This window comes from Larimichthys crocea, chromosome XIX (genome assembly GCF_000972845.2).
Source record: "Larimichthys crocea isolate SSNF chromosome XIX, L_crocea_2.0, whole genome shotgun sequence".
In the NCBI taxonomy this organism is placed as follows: Eukaryota; Metazoa; Chordata; class Actinopteri; family Sciaenidae; genus Larimichthys; species Larimichthys crocea.
In genome coordinates, this window is record NC_040029.1 from 12,063,532 (window position 1) to 12,075,542 (window position 12,011).

A 12,011-nucleotide genomic window follows, 5' to 3' on the forward strand; every position below is an offset into this window, starting at 1 on the left:
AGTTGTCATGAACAAGGAAATTATCTACAGAGACCAAAACTGTTTTTTGTACCAGGCTGTAAACATGTTTATTTCTGCTGTGAAGTTGGACATTTGAACATGGGGACTTATGGAGACTGACTCACTTCTGGAGCCAGCCTCAAGTGGACGTTTGAGGAACTGCAGGTTTTGTTTGTTTGCACCTAGAAATTAGATTTTTTTCATGTATATTTAGAGCAGACAGATCAAATAGTCAGTGGTCACTGAAAGGACATATAGCATACTTTGTCCCATAGATTATTTATGTATGTGTCATTTCTTTCCCGCAGTATAACAAGAATCAATAGCTGCAAACGTCTATGTTGAGGAAAACCTAGTTCAGAGATCTGATGAGTGAATGTATTCAGTTGGTTTATTTTGGCATGATCAGTCCAACAGCAGCTTGCATGAACATTTAAAGCAGGGGTCGGCAAATAAATTTGGACCCGGGCCAATTTTTTTTCTGACAGTTCCATCGCGGGCCATGGACATGCTTTCCTACTGGGAAAAAAAAAGTTTTTCTATTTTTTCTATTATTAAAAATAAACGTTATTTAACTTTAAAAATGCATTTAATTTAATTTAAAACATCAATTTGCTTCTATGTGCTGTTTTTACACCCACTGCTGCATCTCCTGGAGTCTGTCATAACCTGCCGTAACTAACGTATACAATCGCCAGTTTTTATGTTTTGGATGCTGTGGAAATCATTAGCTGAAGATTGCTAGCTATCCATGCAAAATGACGCTGTCAAAAGCCACGAAAAGAAATGTTGATTCCGAATACAGGACCAGTCTGCATTTATTAATGTCAAGCCGACACGAGGTTGTTGCAGTTTGTAAAGAATACAATATTAGAAGAATAATATTAGAAGATTATTTTTTTAATTTTTTTATTTTTTAATAAATCAACGTCATCTAGCGGGCCAGATATAATTGATGGTGGGCCAGTTTTGGCCCGCGGGCCGCTAATTGCCGACCCCTGATTTAAAGGCTCAGCTCTGTCTGCACAGAGCACACAGAGCTCCTGATGCACGGTAAGGATCATGTCAAATATCACTCTCTAGAGCAACATCCGTAAAAACTGAACAACTGCCCGTGTTACCATTCAGAAATGTCACTGCTTTTTTTTCCTGCCACTTCCAGCCCCCTGAAGACAAAACGGTGACCTTTAACTGAATCGTCTCCCGTGGCTTTTTCACCTCCAGCCATCCACTCCGCTCCCCACAGATTACCCAACACAGCGACGGAAGAACACGACACCGTTTAGTTATTATCATGCAGAGAGAGAGGAGGTGTTAATAGAAGAAAAGAGGGGGAAAAAAAGGTTTTCTCCAAGCCATTGATGAACAAATCTCCACCGTCAAAACAACATGGGTTAGTGCTCATGCTTCACCGAGCGATGGGAGAAGAAAAGAAGGCAAGGAGAGGGGCATGATCGCTTGAAATTTGTAATCTAACATGCAGAGCTGAACTCGGTGACCGCAGGTGAGAAAAAGGATTACTGGGACCTCCTTCCTGTTTAGAGGTGCCCTCTCACCTCAGACGGAATCCTCTGATTTAATGACTCCAAAGAGGAAAGAGGTTGATAGGAGTGCACTCAGACGCACTTCAGGGGGAGTAAAAAGGAATGGAGGGTCAAAAGAAAACTGATTAAAGAGGTCTGCTGTCATGCACAAGTGTCAGGCTTTTATTTTGTCGGTCAAAAAAAAAAGGGGGGGGAAAAAAAGATAGAAAAATACCTTCATCACCGCCACCATCATTACTGTGGAAACCTGCGCCTTGCGCCTTGTTTGAGTTGGCCCCTAGTGTTGAGGAGAAATAAGGGAAGACATTTAAAAAGAAACGAGAGGGAAAAAGGAAAAAAATGTTTCTTTCCAGCCAAAAAAAAGTTCAAACTGCATGGAAAAAAGGTCGTGAGTGCTGTGTGAGAGAAAAACAAGAGGGAACAAGATTCACAGTGAGCTCAACAGGCTGTGGTGTGATGAAGACTCTCTGACTAACAAGGAGCACAACAGCAGCCTGGCGGGGCCCCCGAAACAGCAATCTGTGAGCAAACAGCTTCCATCGGCTGAAACAAATAAGCCACGCCGCCGCTGCCGTGCACGCTCTCATTAAGTGTACGGGTCGGTGTGCTGCATGGAGGGAGGGTCGATGTTTGTAAGGAGAACGGTTCTCGAGAAAGACGTTCCGAAGAAAGTAGCGGTGAGCGCTATGAGGTCAGAATCAGACATGTACTAGAGTTGTCACGATACTAAAATGAGTAACCACGATACTATACCAGACAAAGTATCGCGGTTCCGGGTATTATCGCGATACTGCTGCCTTTTTTTATTATTATTTTTATAAACTGCAATGTATTTGTACGAGTTAGTTTGAAACAACGACGTTTGTTTTTTAAGCAAAATTAGTGTTGCCACTGACGAAGACGCCACGGCAGACTCGCTGCTCGGGCCCGGTGCTTCTGCCATGGTGAGTGTGTTGTCTCGTGTCTGGGCGAGACAGAACTTTAGCTTGTTGTTTGTTTTGAAGCGAGTTTCTATCGAAGTGGAGCTGTCTTCATGGAGTTCGTTCTTGCCGGCAGAAACACACGAACAGCCAATCAGCTAACAGACGGGCGGACCCAGCGTGCGGAAACAGCCTATCATATCCCTGGACGTCACCAGTAACAGGCAAACAGCCAATCATTCAGCAGCTGTGTAGTTCGGTTGCGGTTCCATGTTGGTTTGTTTACAAAGGAGTAGCATGCAGTGAGAAGCCGGGAGGAGAGTAGAGGAGGCCACTATGTAGCGGAGACTGGCACCGGTAGTTTAGTAATCCACGGTAGTACCGTCGTGTAAAATTTCTAGTATAGTAGCGACGGTTATGATTTGGCACCGCGGGGTACCGTGTATACCATGGGTATCGTGCAACTCTAACACGTACACGTTAAAATATCGAAAGGGTCGCTTTATCCAAGTTTTTTTTAAAAAAGCTATTTTTCTTCTCATTCAAAGAATTGTTGGACATTTCGTTCAGTACTCCTTCACTTTCTTTCACGACCACCACGCGCCTTTAAAGCTCACCGATTAACACGTTATATCTGCTTTGTTTAATGCGAACGACACTGCGTCAAAAAGCTATGGAATAAAAGCAATACATATAATAAAGAAAAGTGGCTGTTGGTTCCAAGAGCGATTGCTGCAGCAACCCTGGGTGCGTTAAGGCTGGGGTGAGGTGTCTGCGCATAGATGCATAGTTATGTATTAATGCTAATGCTGTTATAGACATGTGGTTTGTCTGAAGATACCTGTTTAGTCACGGGCTGATATCTTGACCACTTCTGGGTCTGGGTCAGAGGCTATTTAACTGGGGGGCTAAAGGGCTCAGCCAGGTCGGAGCCGCTGCCGGATGTTCAGGTGAAGTAAAGACTTCTTTAGATACATTGATGAGGAGTCGGGTCAAAGGTTAAGCCTATAGGGGGTCTTCCTGGGAAAGGAATTTCTATTATCTTTCTGTTTCTTTGGTTTAATTAACTTCATTGTATGTTTTGCCGTGAGCTATTGTTATTGCATGTCATGGGGAGGCACAAACTACCTATATAAGGGCTTGTCCTGCATAGGTCGGGAGAGTCTCTCATCATTCGGCCAGGAGCTCTCCAAGTAGTTTTTACTTGCTTCGACACTGTGCTTGTTGTAATAAACTTGTTATACGACTAAGACGGTGTCAGCGGAGTTTCTCGTCAAACATCTTCATCTGCATCACCACCGAAAATATACTACAGGGGCAAGACAAATCATGCATATGCAAATGAATGTTTTGCATATTTAATGATCATCATATTAACAAAAAAAACTAAAAAAAACAGTGCTCCGGCAAATGACTAATGGAGTTTTTTTAGGAACAGAAGAAGAGTGATGGACTATCATATCATAATGTCGTTGGGTGGCTTGGGGCGGCATACTATAAAAAATTTGGAAACCGCTGCTTCGGCCGTATATATGATTTATAAAACGTGCAAAATGAATAAAATATGTGCAGCACTAATGAAGAGTTATACAACAGTTGTCACTGGAACTGCTACCAACCTAAAAGATCGTCCCTATAAAGAAAGAAATAATGAGCAGGTCTGTAGAGACCTTTTGGGTTCTGAACATGAGGTGGAGTCGCCGTGGTGACGGACATTAGCTGTGGAAACGGATCAAGTAATTGGAGATCTTCCAGCCAGCTGGCAGCACGCCAAACAAACATGAAGCACAGCAAACAAGCTGAGCTAACAGCAACGTTAGAGACACAAAAGCATCTATTTACTACGAGCGGCTCGTTTTCAAGATAAGGTCTCCATCCTGTCGGACAGTCTGACCTGTCGGCTCATAACCTGTTGGCGTGACATGAGATCAGGCTCCGGACAAACTGTTGCAGACGGTTCAGAACATGCTCATGTCGAGTCGTGCTTTAAATATGGCTGCTTGCTTCAGTTTGGAAAATCAGCAGCTGCTGGGAAAGCTCCAATTACACCAGTCAGCCACGGTAACGTCTGTGTAGTCAGGATGCTCATTTACTACAACCTGTGGCGTTTCTGCTTCCACTGCTCGTGTGCTCCATGTGACATTTCAACTAAGAACTAACACTGCGAATAGAAAAACAGAAGTGGGTCCATTCGTTTCGACATCAAAGCCATTATCCTTAATTAAATATCCTTTAAAATTAAAATTAAATTGTGTTTCTGCTGCCTGTAACAGCATTGATTCCTCTCTTTCTACTGCCGACTAGTAAAATATTAAGAAGGCATAATGCAGTATGTTCAGCAACAGCATCTTCCCTGACTGCAATTACTGTTTTTTTTTGTGTGAGATGAAAATATTATATTTATTATTTCGACCTTTTATGCCTTTATTGATAGGACAGCTGATGATAGACAGGAAGCAGAGAGAGGGGGAGTGACACGCAGTAAATAGCCGTCCGATGCGGGATTCGAACCGGGGCCAGCTGCAGCGAGGACTACAGCCTCCACACACGGGGCGGCCGCTTAACCCACTACGCTACCGACCACCCCATATTTATTATTTCTGGTTTATTTACCAGGGACTGTGCAAAAACATGGCTGTAAATTCTGTTACAAAGTCGCCCTAAGAACTTAATATAAGACTGAAAATACAAAGTTATTGAGATCATGTATAAGCATGGAGAAGAAAATATGAATGTTAGTAGTATTGATCTTACACCTGTTGAGTACAGAGCTGAAGTCTTAGCATTAAGACTGAATGCAGTTAGTTGAAATGGTTCAACATTTTAGAAAATATACTTTCTTTTCCAAGAGTGATAAGAAGACGGATATGAATATCATGTCTCTGTGTTAAATGGAGAATTCACCTACCAACATGTCTAAAGCTCAATGATTGAAACTTTACATCTCATTTCTGTGGTTTTAGGGGGGGTTAGGTGTTCTCTTGAATAATAACAGTGTTCATCCATCCACCTTGTGTTTCTGTGCAGCGTCTCTGGATTGTAGTGTGGGTTGCCGGTTTGAGTCAGTGAGCACAGGCTTTTAATTTATGTAGAGCCAGTGATGGGAATAACTAATTACTAATTAATAATTACTAACGGCGTTAGTTTTTTCAGTAACGGGTAATCTAACGAATTACTTCATCTATCGTTGTAACGCCGTTACCGGTACCAACACGCCGTTACTGCGCGTTACTGAACCAACCTACTCGTTTTGAAACTGGCACCTCACTCAACTCGCATACAGGCATGTTTTTTTTCTCCCTTTGGTAAGGGCGGGATACGTAATGACGATTGGCTAAAGCAGAGATTTCATGTTGAGCCAACCAGAGACACCCGGTGGGCGGGTAAACACACAAACCAACACACAGTCGTAGCGCGCGCGCACACACACACACACAGCATGACAGATGAGATGGCGAGTCCCGAAGGCTGAGTCTAACACGGGACTCACACCGGACGCGGATCAGCCGCGGAGCGGCCGTATTCACACGAGATCACAAGAGAATCCTGGACATACCCGAGACCCCGCGATGAACAGTGTATAAAGAAAACAACAACAACAAACAGCTGACTTTGCTTCTCCGACGTGGAGGAGATTATAAAAAGCATCTGTTGTGTCATAAATGATTGTGTGTTGTTCCACTTCAACAATTAGTCTCTCGTCATTCATGTTGAGACCCTTTGATCGATCTTTGATCACCTGGTGCCACCGGTCATGACGTAACATTGATGTGAAGTTGTAAAAAGCTACATGAACTGCGTATTGTGTTTTATTTTGAAAGGGGGCGGAAGTTTATTATGTTGATTCTGTGTCGGATTTCCTGTCTGGTGCGCAGTGCTCTGTTGAAATTTACGCGGTTTAGCCGCGGCTCGCGGAAAAAATAGAAATCCTGCGGAAAGCTTGCGCCGTGGCGCGGAGAGCCGCTTCTGGGACGCTTCTGATCCGTGCCCTGTGTGAGTGCTCTCATTGACTAGACTGGCTTCTATTTGCTACGGTGACCGCGGCGGTGCCGTTCCGCTTCTGTTCCGCGTCCGGTGTGAGTTGGCCTTAAGACAGCGTTTTCACGGTGGAAGTATAGGCAGTATTTTAACCTCGTCGAGGTAAAAGGTAAAAATGTACATGTTACATGCACACTGTGTCTAAGACCAAAGACTTTGTCCACGTCAAATGTAAGCAACTCGAATTTAATGAAGCATCTCTCGACGGCACACGCGTCTGTTAAGCTAGTGGCCACCGGCATGCCCCACGATGAAGGCAAGCTAGCTAACAAGGAAGGCCACGGTGACGGAGCCACGCCAGCCAAGCAGCAAAGGCTGGATTTTTCTGCTTCAGCTTCTACCCCAAAAACTTACTACACAGCAAGAACTCAATAAAATGATAGGGAGGTATGTGGTTGAAAACATGCTGCCATTGACAACACTTAGAATGTACTGATAAAGTAAATGTTTGAGGCAGAGCATGGATGGGTACACAGGGAAAACACTGATACTGTTAAACTGTTTACATTTGTGAAGAAGAACATACTTGAAGTACAGTATGCCCACTAGTGGTCTGAAGCTGCAAACTTTTTTTTTTATTATTATTATTGATTTAGCACACAGCGAGTTTGAAGTACTTCGTGTTCTTAAACTGTTTCCTTTCGTAAAGAAAAAAATAAGTTGGAAGTATATGTTGTCTGAAACTGTGAAAGTTTGTTTTAATTTGCAGCATGTCAAGTGTAAAACATGTCATATTGTTTAACTGCTTACATTTGTAAGTAAAGGAAATGCTTGAAGTTCAGTTGTAATTGCGTTGAGGTGCCATAAATTAAAACCTCTGTATGGGTATCTGTTGTTTGCTTTACTCCAAATTATTTGGCATTTTTTAACTTAAGTAACGCATTAGGTACTTTCCTGGGTAACTAGTTACTTTTATAGTGTAGTAACTCAGTTACTTTTTTGGGTAAGTAACTAGTAACTGTAACTAATTACTTTTTCAAAGTAATGTGCCCAACACTGTGTAGAGCCACGATAAAACCACCTCACTGCGATGACGAAGAAGACTTCAGGAGGGTTTGCAGCATCACTACTTATACTGAGCTAGGCTAACCCTGACTTCAGCTCTGTATTTACCATAGAGACATGATGTTCAGTCTTCCCACTACTGTATTTTTCGGATTATGAGTCGCAGTTTTTTTCATAGTTTGGCCGGGGGTGCGACTTATACTCTGGAGCGACTCGTGTGAAATTATTAACACATTATTACATCATTTCACATGTTATTTTCACACTAAACCGCAAGAGGTCGCTCTAGGCCTGTGTTGATCATTTCAATATTGGCGGTAACTTATAAAAACAACTGAGAAGGGCTGAACAAAAATGGCAAGCAACTTTCCTGGAAGTCATTGGATGGATCGACAAAGCATGGGCTTCAGTGACAAACGAAACCATCCTGTCGGGATTCAGAAAGGCTGGAATAATTGGAACTGCAACTGACGATGAGTCTGACGTAAGCGACGTAGAAGAGGAAGCGGCGCATCGTCTACCTCCGGAGTTGGGGGAGTTGTTTAAAAGTGACACAGAGGCTGAAGATTTCATTGGATTTAGTGATTTTTGGAGTGACACTGATGGTTTGATAAACTTGTTAGCATGTTCTTTATGCTATGGTTATCTGAATAACTCTTAATATGTTACGTTTAGAGTTGTCACAATACTAAAATGAGTAACCACGATACTATACCAGACAAAGTATCGTGGTTCCGGGTATTATCGCGATACTGCAGCCTTTTTTTATTATTATTATTTTTATAAACTGCAGTGTATTTGTACAAGTTAGTTTGAAACAACGACGTTTGTTTTTTAAGCAAAATTAGTGTTGCCACTGACGAAGACGCCACGGCAGACTCGCTGCTCGGGCCCGGTGCTTCTGCCATGGTGAGTGTGTTGTCTCGTGTCTGGGCGAGACAGAACTTTAGCTTGTTGTTTGTTTTGAAGCGAGTTTCTATCGAAGCGGAGCTGTCTTCGCGGAGTTCGTTCTTGCCGGCAGAAACACACGAACAGCCAATCAGCTAACAGACGGGCGGACCCAGTGTGGGGAAACAGCCTATCATATCCCTGGACGTCACCAGTAACAGGCAAACAGCCAATCATTCAGCAGCTGTGTAGTTCAGTTGCAGTTCCATGTTGGTTTGTTTACAAAGGAGTAGCATGCAGTGAGAAGCCGGGAGGAGAGCAGAGGCGGTCGCTATGTAGCGGAGACTGGCACCGGTAGTATAGTAATCCACGGTAGTACCGTCGTGTGAAATTTCTAGTATAGTAGCGACGGTTATGATTTGGCACCGAGGGGTACCGTGTATACCGTGGGTATCGTGCAACTCTAGTTACGTTAACATACCAGGCACGTTCTCAGTTCGTTGTTTATGCGTCATGTAACGTTAGCATACCGTACACTTATTCAACCTGTTGTTCTCTATTTTATTTTAATTTTAAATTGCCTTTCAAGATGACATGTCTGTTCTTGGTGTTGGATTTTATCAAATAATTTTCCCCCAAAAAATGAGACTTATACTCCACTTATACATGTTTTTTCCTTCTTTATTATGTATTTTTTGGCTGGTGCGACTTATAATCCGGAAAATACGGTACTCTTGGAAAGAAAGTATATTTGTCAAAATGTTGAACCATTCTTTGAAGATTTCGTCCCAACGCCCACAAATCCAAAAGTTTCCTCACAGCTCGGTGTTATCAGCGAACTGTGATGACTTATGAAGCATCACCAGGGAGTTCAAAGAAAACAGAATAATTGTGATAAAACCAATGGGCGCTTTAACAGAACCATGGAATGTGTCTTCAAAATGGGAGATATAATGTGAGCTCATTGCTGCGAGCGCCGCTTCACTGTAACGAAATGAAGCAGACATGATGGAAATAAGAGTTAAAAAAAAAAATAAATAAATAAATGGCACTCATTATCCATGCTGCCCAATAGTCCTTGGGTTCGTACACCGTTCCGAATGTATCATCTGTTCGTTTCATTGTGCCCCCACCTCCATGATGTGTGCTGTAGCGTTCACTGATCAGCAAATGGTGGAGAATAGGTCTCAACAGGCACATAATGTGGCAGCATAGCCGGGATGGTGGAGTGTTTGCACAATGTAGCCGCTCACTGAGGGAGCAAGCTGCACAAACACAACCTAGTGCCATGTCAGTGTAACCCGGCCGAGCGTGAGCATCCACATCTGCTCAGGCGGCTCACACACACACACACACACACAGGCCTCCATAGCTATGAATACATATATAGAGATGAATGTGCACAAGCTCAGCCTTATGAAATCAACATTTCACAGTGGTTTAATACACTGCATGCAATCACATGTGCTGTACCCGATATGAAAACTCCTTGATCTTAATGTACTGCATGAGGGTAATGTGCCTTCTATATGATTCATAGCTTATAATAACTTGTAATTAGTATGGGCCGTGATAATGAGCTTATCTACAGATGTGTTTAAGAATTTAAATTGAGTGTGTGCTGGATACAGGTGTTCAGTTTTACATGGGGATTTCTTTTTTTAAAACTTAACATCTCTATCATTATGTATACTTTATATAAAGTATATTATCATTAAGAAAAGTCGCTGCATCGTCTGCAAAGAGTTACACCTGGAGACAGATGGGAGATTTAAGTGATTTTTAATTATCAAGAAAAATCTGTTTGAATTTTTCCAACAACAAAGGAAACTTTGGGGAATTACAAACATATTAGACTGCTACAATTTGGTGCATATCCATATGTAGATGGTACATGTTTAAACAGGACAGAGCTGTCTGCTCTACATGGTGTGAAGGGGTGATGGGTGTTGGGTCCAGCAATAAGTAAACCGTACATCAGGGATGTCCAAAGTACGGCCCGGGGGCCAATCATGGCATCTTCACATTGTCAAATCTGGCCCTCTTTAAAAGAAGTTTGGACACCCGTGTCGTGCATGAACAAAAATGCAACAAAATGAAGTATTACGTCATTACGGGGTCAGTTTATGAATGGTTGCACGAAATTTAAAGGACCAACAGGTGCTTTTATGCTCTTTTTTATTTTTCTTATACTCTGGAGCGACTTATGTGTGAAATTATTAACACATTATTATATCATTTCACATGTTATTTTCACACTAAACCGCAAGAGGGCGCTCTAGGCCTGTGTTGATAATTTCAACATTAGCGGTAACTAGAGTTGTCACGATACTAAAATGAGTAACCACGATACTATACCAGACAAAGTATCGCGGTTCCAGATGGGTGCTTTTATGCTCTTTTTATTTTTATGGTTAATTCTAGTCAGGCTCTACAGCTGTATGCTGTATATTTATAATTTATAACCAGTTGTACGTACAGGCTACAGGGAGCCCTTCTATGTGAAAGGAATTTATTGTTAGTTTGGACACATTGATATTTTATAAAATGTGTTTTTGTAGTTCTTTTATTTGACTGTAATATCATTCGTCATCACATAAGACTTGTTCTTTACCCCACTTTAAAAGTAACATTTACTGCATTACACATTATGACTGACCTACTTACTTTTATCCAACTCTTCTTGAGTACAATGCTCTAGTACTCTTTCCATCCCCAAGAACAGGGTGATTTCTAATAAGAGCTATTACTCATGAACCGACATAACTACTTAAAAATGTGAGTAATAAAAACAGTTTTAAGGCAAGAAAATATATAAAAACATAGAAATATTGATGGATGGATGGTTTTTGAGTTACCAGTGAGCAAAAAGAGCCGCAGAAGAAGAAAAGGGATTGTAACGTAATCACAGCAAAACATGTTGATCTGTGTCCTTCAGTGTCATGTGACGTGCTGTATTTTTCCAGGGTTGCCTTGAAGACAGCCTGATGCTGACCGAGCTCTGTATCCACATGTCACATTCATGTTTTATCTGTCGCCTTAAGTTGCAGTACTGAGCGGCCTGAGAAAAGGGCAGTTTATGACAGAGATACCAGTTCTCTGTCTCTCTGCCATGTTGTGACCCAGCCTGGGGTCATTTCCTTCTGCATCTCCCTGCGTATGTCTGTCTGTCATAAGGAAACAGAGAATGGCAGCTCCATTCAGAGGCACTTTGAGCACCAGAAGGCCACTTAGTGGTGAACAAAAAGGGCTAACAGATCACAGCTGTGATGTTCAAAAGGTAGCAGCATGGTTTCTCTTTGTGAAAGACCTCAGACTGGCTCTAATTTATTTGCATACGTACTGTAAGTCTTGAATTTTGAATATATCGCATGCAAAGGCCTGAAGGACATGTGAGCGTTTGAACACGTGTGTGCAGCCAGACAAAGACAGAATCTGGGGCAGTGCCTCCCACATGTAAAACCCATAATCATGTATTAGATTCCTACTGCCATCTCTACATATTTTTGAACCAAGACAGCCATAAATTAAGAGTATTAAGACTTAATTGTGATATCTGAGTCCTGTTGATCCACTCTGACCTGTTTTGTTTTTTTTTAAAGCAGAACTAGTGTCG

The 12,011-nt window shown here is 42.2% G+C and overlaps 1 protein-coding gene across 2 annotated transcripts in view; it reads right to left on the reverse strand.

Annotated features, from left to right (window-relative positions):
* Positions 1–12,011, reverse strand: part of nlgn4xa (neuroligin 4 X-linked a) — a 93,507-nt gene that overhangs the window by 59,646 nt on the left and 21,850 nt on the right. Inside the window, exon 3 of one of the 2 annotated variants that reach the window (XM_027291759.1) lies at positions 1,759–1,821. The exons of the other annotated variant lie outside the window; for it this stretch is intronic. Coding sequence (XP_027147560.1) covers positions 1,759–1,821 — 63 coding nt within the window. The remainder of the gene's footprint in view (positions 1–1,758; positions 1,822–12,011) is intronic. 2 annotated transcript variants of the gene reach the window in all.